This window comes from Haliotis asinina, chromosome 8 (assembly GCF_037392515.1).
Source record: "Haliotis asinina isolate JCU_RB_2024 chromosome 8, JCU_Hal_asi_v2, whole genome shotgun sequence".
NCBI classification, from domain to species: domain Eukaryota; kingdom Metazoa; phylum Mollusca; class Gastropoda; order Lepetellida; family Haliotidae; genus Haliotis; species Haliotis asinina.
Genome location: NC_090287.1, coordinates 41,068,879 through 41,081,447, shown reverse-complemented (window position 1 = coordinate 41,081,447; position 12,569 = coordinate 41,068,879). Strand labels below are relative to the sequence as shown.

Here is a 12,569-nt window from a genome sequence, read left to right as displayed (position 1 = left end):
TTGTTTGTGCCGTAGAATGGCTCTCCCTGTCCATATGATGGTCATGGTAAATAAATATACAGGGGCTTTACCGAAATGATTGTTCCTCTTCTCTGAGCTCATGTACATTGACTTCCTTTGGACTTTGGCCCCACCCTAATGTGATAATCAGTCTAGATTTGATGGTTACCATTTATTCCGAGCAAGTCTCAAACTTCGAGCACATCCGAGTCGGTGCATCAAGGAGTTCTGCCAATAAAGTTTGCAACAGTGTTCAAAAATTATGTTATGAATATATAGTTTAGGTGTCATCCGTCACAGAGTTAGGTGATCCTGGCAGTCAGGCTGCTTAGGTCAAAATTCTGGGCCGCTGCTCCATTTACAAGTACTTCCGGGCAGTGAATGTGACTTCTCACCGGAAGACTTGACCAGTCAAACACTGCAGTCTTCTGCATTACACTGAGTGTCAGAAAGATTGCGTTCTTGCTCACACACCATCCCCCAATATCACCCAAGGTACAAGCTGACGAATGTTGGCTTGGACAGGTCTAAGGTTGTGTTTAGGTCGATTCCAGACAAAGATATATAAGCATCATTTTCCATGACGCCTTGACCATTCTGTAGATTATACCATATATGGCCTCAAACCGCTAGTGCAGACATGACATGACGGTAATCCAAGAACACAACTGATGAATGCCACTGAACATACACATGGATGTATTACAGGTTTGTAGTATCAGTACTGGAATAAAAGTGATTTGATTTCATTTTAATGGTTAAACATTCCTTAATATTCCATGACATGGTCCGAATGAATTAGATCTAATAACGGCCATTTAATGCTATAAGGCGGTGGTCTGTAAATAATCGAGTTTGCACCACACAATCCGGTGTTCAGCAGCATTAGCATCGATCTGCGCAACTGGGAACCGATGACATGTGTCAACCAAATCAGATATTATTGGAATATTGCTAAAGGCGTCATAAAGGTAAACTCACTTCCTCATTGCCGGTGTCCGTGTCAAAGCGTAGCGCAGCCGTACCCGGGAACCAGGCTACCTCAATTATATGGACATTTGCTTCTTGTCAGATGCTGTCCGGATAAACATTTTAAAAAACATCTCATCATCTTGTCAGTTACTCACTTCCGGATAGCAACGTGTTCCCCTATCCAAAGCCAACGCGTCTTCTTAGAATGTGTAAGGTTATTGACAGTAAAACACTACTCTGTAACCCTTCTACCCAAATTCACGTATGTCCAGAACTAAAGCCCTGTCATAGAATGTATATTATTATTCACAGCAAAACACGACACTGTAAGCGTATTCTCAGAAAGACACTGTAATCCTTCAACGACATTAGATGCACCTCTACCCAATTTCATCGTATGCCCCAGACCAAAGCCAAGTGCCCCTTGACCCGTCCTGGAATCAGAACATTGGCCTCCATCGACTCATGCTTGTCGTAAGACAACTAATGGGATCAGGTGGTCAGGCTTGCAGACATGTTTGACACACGCCATCGGTTGCCAGTCGTGCAGATAGATGCTTCTGTTATTGATCACTGGATTGTCTGGTCCAGACTCGATTATTTACAGACTGCTACCATAGAGGGGGAATATTGCTGAGGGGAATGTAAAACTAAACTCACTCACTCATCCAAAGGCCTTGAATAGAATGTGTAAGATCATTCACCGGCAAAGATTAGCCTGGATGTCCCAAATCAAAGCCCTGTCATAGAATCATGTGTAAGATTATTCACAGTAAAAGAAAATACCCTGTAAGATTATTCACAGTAAAACACTATGCTGTATGCCAAAAACCAAACCCCTGTCAGAGAACGTGAGATTATTCACAGTAAAACACTATCCAGTATGCCAAAAACCAAACCCCTGTCAGAGAACGTAAGATTATTCACAGTAAAACACTATCCTGTATGCCAAAAACCAAACCCCTGTCAGAGAACGTGAGATTATTCACAGTAAAACACTATCCTGTATGCCAAAAAACAAACCCCTGTCACAGAATGTGTAAGATTATTCACAGTAAAACACTATCCTGTATGCCAAATACCAAACCCCTGTCACAGAATGTGTAAGATTATTCACAGTAAAACACTATCCTGTATGCCCAAAACCAAACCCCTGTCACAGAACGTGTAAGATTATTCACAGTAAAACACTATCCTGTATGCCAAAAACCAAACCCCTGTCACAGAATACGTAAGATTATTTACAGTAAAACACGATCCTGTAACCCATCCACATCAGCAGCACAAACCGGATGTAACAAATATTGCATCTATAAGAATTACCAATGCATGAAGACTTAGAGGAAGACTGTTGCCTATTGGGAAGTCATGTATCCTTTATGGTGTAATCCAGTCTTCTGTATAGCCATTTGTCACTTTGAATATATGCTGACACTATATGTGACTAACGATTCTCAGATGTATGATTTCATAATTGGAGGGATATTGCTTATCATCGATCAGGAAGCTGTTGCTCCAGATTAAGCAGGGAATGCCTACGAGGTCACGTACTTTACAATCCACGTGTATCAAGGCGCGGTTGACGTGCAGGCCTTGAGGAGGCGAATAGTAGCTCAATGCAAACGCGAATATCATGCCACTTTGACAGGACCAACTCTTTCTTCCCATCTCCCCACCTTATGAAAAGACACAGGCGGGGTCAGGAAAGGGTCAGTCGCCTGTTTTCGTCTGTCAGTATTTTATAGATATATATGATATGCACTTCCCATATATATTTGTAAACTCTAACTCACACGGAATATTTTGCATTCCTTTCCTAAATTCACTATAGAGTGCATGAAACATTCGCAATTGGTGAATTGTTTTCGGCTGTACGTTTTGAGTAGTTCAGGAACTGTGTTAATACAGTTCTCTTTTGTTGTTTAATACCGCGTTGTTCTAACTATATAGCGTCGATCAGAGATAATCCAGTGACCAACAACATGAGCATCTGTAAACATCTTGGGTTACTGCATTTCTTCAAACTAAACGAACAGACAGTAGCAACGGTTGAACCCCCCGCGGATTCGTCAAAAGTTCAGGTTCATACATGTAGGTTTACTGACATAAAGCATACCTTGTGCAAAGAGTTGAAACAACATACTGCGTCCAAAGGCTTAGCCGCTAATACGAAAGGGGTAGGGGGAGGGTCACACTCCTGCACCCCGAAACACCTAAAATACTTAGTACACAAACAGTCGATATCAAGTTACCCCCCGAAATGATACACGCATGCATAACCGCATGCAGACATATACACACACACACGCGCGCAGATACACGCACGACAATGCATTAACACACATAACATACTCTTTGTATGTTCTCAAATGAGTTTTTCACATTCTCGAGATGTGATCATTGGATTTTCTTTCCACACTCCCTTCATGAGGACTTGGATCAATATGTACATACACTCATTTCACGGTAGAAGTACACAACAAGGAGCCAAACGAGGTCATCTGTTGTCCTACATGGACATATGTGACTCGCGAGGAGCAAGTCGAATAGCTACATTTTCCTTGTACTACCAAGTCCACTGCCGGCAAAATGTTGGCTGCCACACTTCTTGTGTTGTACACAGCGAGTATGTTTGTGTACATTGATGGCAATGGGTGTATCGTAGACGACATGGAAGTACCAGCGGACTTTGATACAGATAAGGTGAGTGTTCTTGGAATGATCGTAGTCTGTTTCTGTTTGAAGTGTCCATTTGCAAACTGTCCTTCCTAAATATATCTTCGATGTATTTATATAGTATATGTCCGTCATGTGCAATGTCAACGCCACAACGTCGTCGTTTTCTTTACATAAACATACATAGATATCCAGACAAGTGCAGATAAACCATATACCCCATAATGTGTGAGTAAACATCAAACATTCACAAGTAGTAATGTGTTGAGTACTGGAGTACTGTAACAGGGCAACGATGAAAAGAAAATTGGTCTCACTATCTCCTACATAACACCAAATATCTCCTACGTAGGACATATAATCATAGTACGAGTAATTAAGTCCTACATAAGACATAGTATCCTGAATACGGAAGCGTATTAGGGCCACGCTGAACAATTGTTTTGGTGTCACTAGTGTTAGTAGTGTGTGTGTGTGTGTGTGTGTGTGTGTGTGTGTGTGTGTGTGTGTGTGTGTGTGTGTGTGTGTTACGTTTGGGTGACGTGGACCTTTATGTAATTTGCAGTTATGGGTATACACACGCGCACTCACGCACACACACACAGATCAGTTTCCGATATGTAATTTTCGTTATGACACGTCCTCCGAAAGTTTTTCTTGTCTGGTTGGATCAGATATAACGCTCGTTTGCGGTTTGTTTTGTCGTAATCGTTTACAAGGTGACTTGAGTCGAGTGGAAAAGTGTTGAATGCGGCGTAAAACAATATGGAATTAAAAGGAGGCAAAAGATTGCCATTATAGTTGCTTGCATAAGTATAAGGATACAAGTACGCGTGGATTGACACCGATAGACACGTCTGTGCACGCAGATTATGACTAAGCGCAACGACCTCTGAAATATCCAGCGCATAATAGAAAAATGTAACTACAACGCGTAACAATAGGGCAAACTGAACGCGAGGCAGTAAAGTACAACAGTCGATCCAACACATGAAAGTAATATGCAACAAAGTATAGTACCCAGTATACTACTATTACTACTATACAGTTGATTGAAGTATGCGACTACATTTACACTAGTGAGCCTAAACCTTTGATGGGTAGTATAGTTGAACACAAGACTCTAATGGTGAAGCAAACAGTAGACGAGTAAATGAAACACATGACAGTAGACTCTAATGGTGAAGCAAACAGTAGACGAGTAAATGAAACACATGATAGTAGACTCTAATGGTAAATATAACGCATAACTGTAGACTCTAAACGTAATTGAAACACATGGCTGTAAAGTCTAAAACGGTGACTTAAACAGTCAAAAAGGAAAATAATGGTTTCCGTGTTTGGGGGAACTAAGTTGACCATTTCAGATTAATGTACATTAAAATATATCGAGCATACTAAGGAGATACTAAGTCCTACGTAGGAGATAATAAGTCCTACGCAGGAGATAGTAAGTCCTACGTAGGTTATAATAAGTCCTACGTAGGAGTTACTATCTCTTACGTAGGAGATACTAAGTCCTACGTAAGAGATAGTAAGTCCTACGTAGGTTATAATAAGTCCTACGTAGGAGTTGCTATCTCTTACGTAGGAGATACTAAGTCCTACGTAGGAGATACTAAGTCCTACGTAGGAGATATTAAGTCCTACATAGGAGATACTATGTCCTACATAGGACTTAGTATCTCCTACGCAGGAGATAACGAGACTAAAAAAAGTTTTCACTGTGGCCCTAATACGCTTCCGAACCTCAACGTAGGAGAAAATTAGACATATATAAATTTCACTATGGCCCAAGTAAACTTCCGTAGATGAGATATTAAAATATGTTTTCGAAATAGGTCGTTTGTCTAGTAACTGAGGTTTTTTTCAGTACATGGGGAAATGGTATGAGTACAAATGGTATGCTTCATCGTTCATACCGCCGGAAGAAAGGTATGCAGACTACTACCACTACTACATCCCTACCGATGACAAAAATATCACCAACTACATCAGTGGGCGGTGAGTATGTTACATTTCAGTGATCTGCTTTCACGATGTGTAGAGTTTCTCAGTTAAAACGAAGCATCTCATGTTGCTGATTGTATGAAACAATTGATTTAATGGTAACCTGTTATTTTCCTGATCGGGATGTAGTGACTGAGTGAATTTCGTTTTACGCCGAACTCAGCAATATTCCAGCTTTATTGCGGCGGGCTGTATATAATCGAGTATGGACTAGACAGTCCAATGATCAACATTATGAGCATAGGCCTACGCAACTGGTAACCAATGACATTTGTCGGCTACGTCAGCGAGTCAGACCAGCCGATCCCGTTAGTCGCCTCTTAAGCAATGGGTTACTGAAGATCAGTTCTAACCCTGATTTTCACGGGTTGACCTGAATGCAGAAGAAGACACGCTATGTTGCAGTATTTCATGTACAAACAGTAGTCCTCATATTACCACACCATCGATCGAGGGTTGGTCTGTATTACAAAGTAGTATCGTTATCATAAATAATGGAAAACACTGACTAATTTGCCAAGGCAGTTTGATGACTCATTCAAACACAGCCTGAGAGGCAATCCTTTATCGTACAAACTTTAGACATAATAAGAAGGTCAGAGTTAGAATTAGATCAATATATACTGACAGAAAAAATACAGGTTAATGTGAAAATTCAAACGTTCCTTTGATAAATTTATTTTCCAGTTTTCATATCGCCAGCTTTGAATTGCGCTGTGTGAGTAAATCTGAGGATAAAGAAAAACTGCCATAAAGCGATGGTCCCTTATTTTGTTTCCCTCGGTATATGAATAAGACGGTTGGACTGGTGTCAATATAAATTTATATTGATTTAGTAAGAAGAGTTTCACTGATCTAGCGGATATAAATACCTCCATCGGTCGGAATATTGATATATTTAAAGGCACATTCCTATCCTCACGTCCTCTGCTGCTGAAGGTGTCACATGCCATTTCATGTAAATATCTATTCATTCACTGATATGTCAATAGGGACATCTGTATAATGTCAACATTCTCAACCGTTGTAGAAGATTTGTCCTTTCTTCTCATTTTGCCGTGCTTCTTTGAGGTGAGTGAAGTGTCTGCTGAAATCAGTGCTATGCTCGGTCATGCTAAGTACATATCGACTGTGCATAAGCTTATTACAGCGCAGTGTACATATCTGTGTCCTTAACAGTGACCCATCGAAGCCAGACGGAGAGTGTTTCTTTTACCATCGGCAACTGATCCCGACGACCATGCCTGGGAAGTTTATTTGGCAAGACACCCCAGCAAGTCAGTGAGAATCTTCTGTTAGCATGAACCTGTGAAACCTATATGTTTAATTTAACCTGTTTCCTTACATTTCATCAAACAAACAAACAAAGAAACAAACAAAGAAACAAATAAATGTTTACTGATCAGAACATGAGTGAGTGAGTGAGTGAGTGAGTGGTACCACCTTTACCACTATTCTATATCAGCGCGGGGGTCACTAGATATGGGCTTCACACATTGTATACAAGTCTACCGGGGAATTTGACAAACTGAATGCACATTTCAACAGTGCATAATGTTTCCTGTGTCCTTCTATTTATTTAGGCGCAGTGCCCTACTGGGTGTTGGAAACAGACTACACTCAGTATGCCTTTGTCTACGTCTGTTCAAATATAACTTCTAACCGCACATGTGCTCAACCCCGGGCCTGGATCTGGAGTCGAACCCAGACCATTCCTCAGATCATAATTGATCGAGCACCTTCGTTCTTCAACAGGACCTGCCTTGCTGAGTCATCCTTCCTTGAAACGAAGCAGGAGAAAGGTACGATTTTGATGTAGTTTATCACGTTTGAATTTTGATTTCTAGGGTATGTAGGGTTTAGATTGATAATCATTAACATGACCATTATTTAAAAAAAACGTTTATACTGTTTACAAAGCGAGTTATGTGACACTGTTTATTTACCATCCACAATCGTGTTCCATATTGTCACAATGCTATGATGTCGCTGCACTTCAAATTCAATGGCAGTACATTGTTCAGATGAACATTTTCATAACAAACTAATGAGATTGATTTTTGATAGGATAGATACTCACCCTCTTGCTTTCTGATATCAAATATATCAACACTTGATGATAACAGTAAACAAATCTTTGGGAAGCCGCGAATATTTGTAGTTTTATCTACTTATGTTGATATATTTGATATCAGAAGTCACGAGTGTGAGGTTATCGATATTTTTGGATACTATTTTGTATGAATAAATTTTGTCTGCATCTACAACTGCACATCTTTTGTTCATTGATTTCTCTTCGTACTCATGTCGCCAGAAGACAATTGCATGACGTTGTTTTGCTTAGGCAAAAGAATACATGTGCGATGGTAATAATACTGACAATCATCCATTAGTCTGTTAAAACAATGCACATGTATAAGTGAATATGAAACCAACATTCAGTTTGCCAAAAAACTTTCGTAAATAACTCATATCATTGCTCATCTTTCCTCTAGAATGTGATGTACCAGCACAGTACAAGACAACAGAGGGCCAAAACTGCAATGTTTCAACATTTCAAGTAGAAAAAGACTTCGACATAGCGAAGGTAGACAACATCTACATCTTTCCCACCGTTTATGCAAGACCACGTTATCAAATCATTAACTGACACAATCCAAAGCAAACAAGGTAATTCTACCCACTACTGACGTGTAACCCGCCCATGTATATGTTCATACTGTAAACACGTGCTACCGGCTCGCACATCAGACCGTATTACTCTCGAGAAAAGTATACAGATTGTTGCATTATTAAATGGCGGCGGTTTGTTAAAAAAAATCGAGTCTGGACCAGACAATCCAGTGATCAACATCATGCACAGCATTGTACGTTGACGTGTGTCCACAAAGTCAGCGAGCCAGACTACCCGATCCCGTTAGTCGCCTTTTTCAAGCATGAACTACTGAAGACCAGTTCTAACTCGGACCTTCACGGTCTCATCGTGGCTAAATATGTCTAACACAGTGATTTGTATTGCTGACAGTACTCCGGGAGCTGGTATGAAATGAAATGGTTGGCTCAGTCGTACATCCCTCCGTCTGAACTCTTTCAAGACTATCAACACGAGTACATTGTAGGAAGTGATGGGAAGGTGTCTGCATTCATTAGAGGAAGGTATGCATATTGGAACAATGAAAAGGCTGACCTGAATATGACGAGCCATGCTACCGCTAGTCTGAATACACTTTTGTGTTGGACTAAATAGAATACGTAGCTTCGGGAACGTTTCTTTGTATAGACCGAGACGTATCGCTGTTCTTTTCAGGAACCAGCAAGGTTGTTTCTACAGGGAAGCTATGTTGGAAGCGTCAGTAACTCCGGGGAAGTTTACCCTCAAAGTAAAAGACAGCAAAGGTGGGGTGAATATTGCATTATGAACATATATCAACATACTCAGATGACAAAATACGGCATGTAGAGGGAGTTATTATATATTAATTATAATAACACTACAATAACCTAAGGAAATTGTGCATAAATAAGCCGTGGACACGCAGAATGCTTCGTATGCTTCCAAGAAATATATTTCAGAACGAGCTGTGATGTCAAGTACATTGCAGAATGTGAACAAAACACTACGTCAAAGATAAAGCAGCAAACCTGACCTTCATTCTTCGTCTTAGCATCTCTGATTGGCATTTCGAATTTGATGTGATGAACAACGATGAAGGTTCTACGGATATATAATTCTTTTCGGTTAGCTACGATTCCACTCCTCGTTGTCCATCCTAGATCGTATTCATATATTCATTATTCAAGATATTATGCATTATCTATTGTGTTGGTGTTGTCATTTCAGACCAGTATCCCTACTGGGTGGTTGACACAGACTACAGCAGCTATGCTGTCATGTATGGGTGTTTGGAGATGAACAACAGTCAGTGTGTTTCTGCCAGATCCACTGTGTGGAGCCGCCGACAGACTCTGGCTCCACGGCTACAGTCCCGTACCAATACTATCCTACAAGCATTGTGTGTGAATCCTGCAGCATTCCTACTGACGTCACATAACAATGGTATGATTTCTATGTTATGATCAAATACTTCCCAAAACACTTGATTTTTATTATTATTATTATTATTATTATTATTTTATTTTAAATTTGAACTGTACCTCGTTAACTGTAATGCAATTTTGTACTGAAACCGCTAATAGAGATGTAAGACAGTTCTTGATTCCAGATGTCACTTCAGAATGTGAGGAAGTCCCTTAAAGATTCAAAACCATTAATGTAGATCCCCTCAAACCTGTCTAAGGGAGATTGCTAATCTGAAATTTGATTATATTTATCTGAAGAGAATTATGTTTGCATGATTATGTTTAAAATACAATTTGTGAATATCAGATTTTTAACCAACTTTCGTAGAATAGAAACTGTCGTTTTGAAACACTTACACCTTTTCAGCCTGCCCCCCATACTTCGGACAGTCCACCTGTGAACCTGGTACGTAAAGTATTTCAGTATTTTACGTAAAACATTTAAAGATTATGTTTAGATACATTTGACGTGATTAAATTGGTTTAACATCTTGCGTTTTAGTTCCCATAATTATAAACAGGTACTAACGTGTTTTAAACAGTCTAATAAACAGGCTGTTTTTGAAATATCAGGTCTTCGTTAGATTCATCGTGTTGTGTTCTACCCGTGAAGATCCGCGTTAGAATTGATCTTCAGTAAGCCATGCTTGTCGTAATGGGGCGACTAACGGGTCAGGCTGGCTGGCCTGGTTCATACAAGCCCCAGTCGGTGCTCATGTTGTGATCACTGGATTGTCTAGTCCAGACTCGATTATTTACAAACCGCCGCCGCATGAGCGGAAAACTAAACTCACTCGTTCTCTCATGTTGTGCACATTGTGCAGGATGTAGATAGCTTGGGGTCCAAACATTATTAGTTACAATGTGTTTTGAAAGGTTGTAGGGAACTATAATACCCTTGTTCTTTATTTCAATTCTGTATTTCCTGATGCGTAGCCCTAAAGGTCTTTTCGTTTAGCTTATCTTTGAAAACGAACATTTAATCTTTGGCAGAATGTCACGCAAAACATTTGGCCATGGTTTTTTTTAAACGTCATGAAGGAAGATAACTCGTGATGGATTACTTCATGATAAAATATTTTTATAATGTGATTTATATGGACGTTCTAACATGTCAGGGTAACCTAGTGGTTAAAGCGTTCGCTCGTCACGCCGAAGACCACGGTTGTATTCCACGTGTGAGTACAATGAGTGAAGCCCATTTTGGTGTCCCCCGTCGTGGTGTTGCTAAGAGCGACAGAAAAGCAACTTCACTCTGATATGTAAACGCACAAACGAGGAGTGTTTGAGGTTTTAGTTTCTATTCGTGGTCAAATTCAAATATGCTTCCTACATTGTACCTTTACAGTTTCAGACAAGGGAGAATCTTGTACTGCCAGCGTCAATCTGTTGGTCTCTACAATAGCAACGATGTTCTTCATCAACAGGAGATGCATTTAGCCTATGGGTATATACAAGTACATTTTCGAGCTCTAAATAGAAATTTAGAATGTCAGTTGTGACGTTCAGAAAGCTGTTGTGTAAGGAGAAGCAAGTTCAGAGAGAGAGAAAAGATTTTATAGCACTTGATTCAATGTATTCAAGTTTAGTCATTTTGGCCGTCATGTGCTAAAAGTTGTATCGGAACAAAATACATGAGTGTAAACGAAAAAAAGCCCATGCACGAACGTTTAAGTCTGAAACCTAACGCCCAACGTAGTCTGCACGTGCAGCAAAGTGCCTCAAACGTACATTGGTGACAGTTCTGATTTTTGTCATAAATTCAGACTGACTTAAACAACTCAATTTCCGTGTACAATAGCATGCCTAAACTGCTATGTAATTCGCAGTCATTTCTAAATAAATGAATGAATTTGATGAACCCACTATCCTCTGACAGCGTCTGTTGTTTTTGCTGAGATGTGATAGATTTTGAAATCGAGGATATCTGACAATGAATGATAAATTAACGTAACGGATGTAGGAAGATATGTGTCAACAAGCAAACTGTCAACAAGGATGTGTCAACAATGTTCTGTCAACAAATATCCGAATCAAGAAATCTGAAATCAACTTCACTGACATCATTACATTGCCTGCAATGCCATATAGTAAAGATATAAATGTTTAAAGATTTAATTATTTTTATTATTATTATTACTGGGTTACATTGTCGTGACCTGATACAAGTATCTGACTTGAAATCAGTTACACAACACGACTCTGAAATACATGGATGTGTGGTGGACACATAGTAGTTGTGAGTGGTTCGATGCATGAAACTCGGTGCACAATACAGTCGATGTCAAGCAACGTTGAGCACGGTGAGTCCTTGGCAGCCTGACTTCTGTGAGTTTCTAGGACTTGGTCCTGCCCTACAACGAAGTACATCTCATGCCTGTGGTCTCATCTTAGGCAAGTGAATGGCCTCTTTTCACTCATCAGTAAACGGGTACCCGATGGGATAAGTCATGTTCACTCACTCACTTACATATTATATGAGTTTTGAAAATAAATCACACAAGCCAGCTTTGGCTTAGATATTCGAAACAGAAATGGGAGAAATTATAGAGCAAAATGCTCTGTTAGTCCCATAAACCATAAAAGACGCTATACGTTAAAGCAAAGGGATGACAACAGTACACACATGAGACACGTCATGAAATGTTCCAAAGCCGTAGTTCCCTACACTGAACACAAGCTAAAATATAATTATTTCTTCACAAGTTCATTCCTGTTTTCACCTTTATTCAGAGGGTAAACGTTCCCGACATTGTGGTAATCATATGCAACATATCAACTTTGTGTGCAGCTACCGGAAATGCTGACAGCAAATGTTTATCACGCGATTC

The 12,569-nt window shown here is 39.9% G+C and overlaps 1 protein-coding gene across 1 annotated transcript; it reads left to right on the top strand.

The window, feature by feature from the left end:
• The first annotated feature begins 3,179 nt into the window (after positions 1–3,179).
• LOC137294191 (uncharacterized) lies at positions 3,180–11,611 on the top strand. The gene is made up of 10 exons (XM_067825189.1): positions 3,180–3,675; positions 5,522–5,652; positions 6,838–6,935; positions 7,242–7,460; positions 8,154–8,245; positions 8,684–8,814; positions 8,966–9,054; positions 9,500–9,715; positions 10,106–10,144; positions 11,087–11,611. The coding sequence occupies exons 1-10, from the start codon at positions 3,562–3,564 to the stop codon at positions 11,176–11,178; spliced, it is 1,221 nt and encodes a 406-aa protein (XP_067681290.1). The 5' UTR covers positions 3,180–3,561; the 3' UTR covers positions 11,179–11,611.
• The last annotated feature ends 958 nt before the right edge of the window (positions 11,612–12,569 follow it).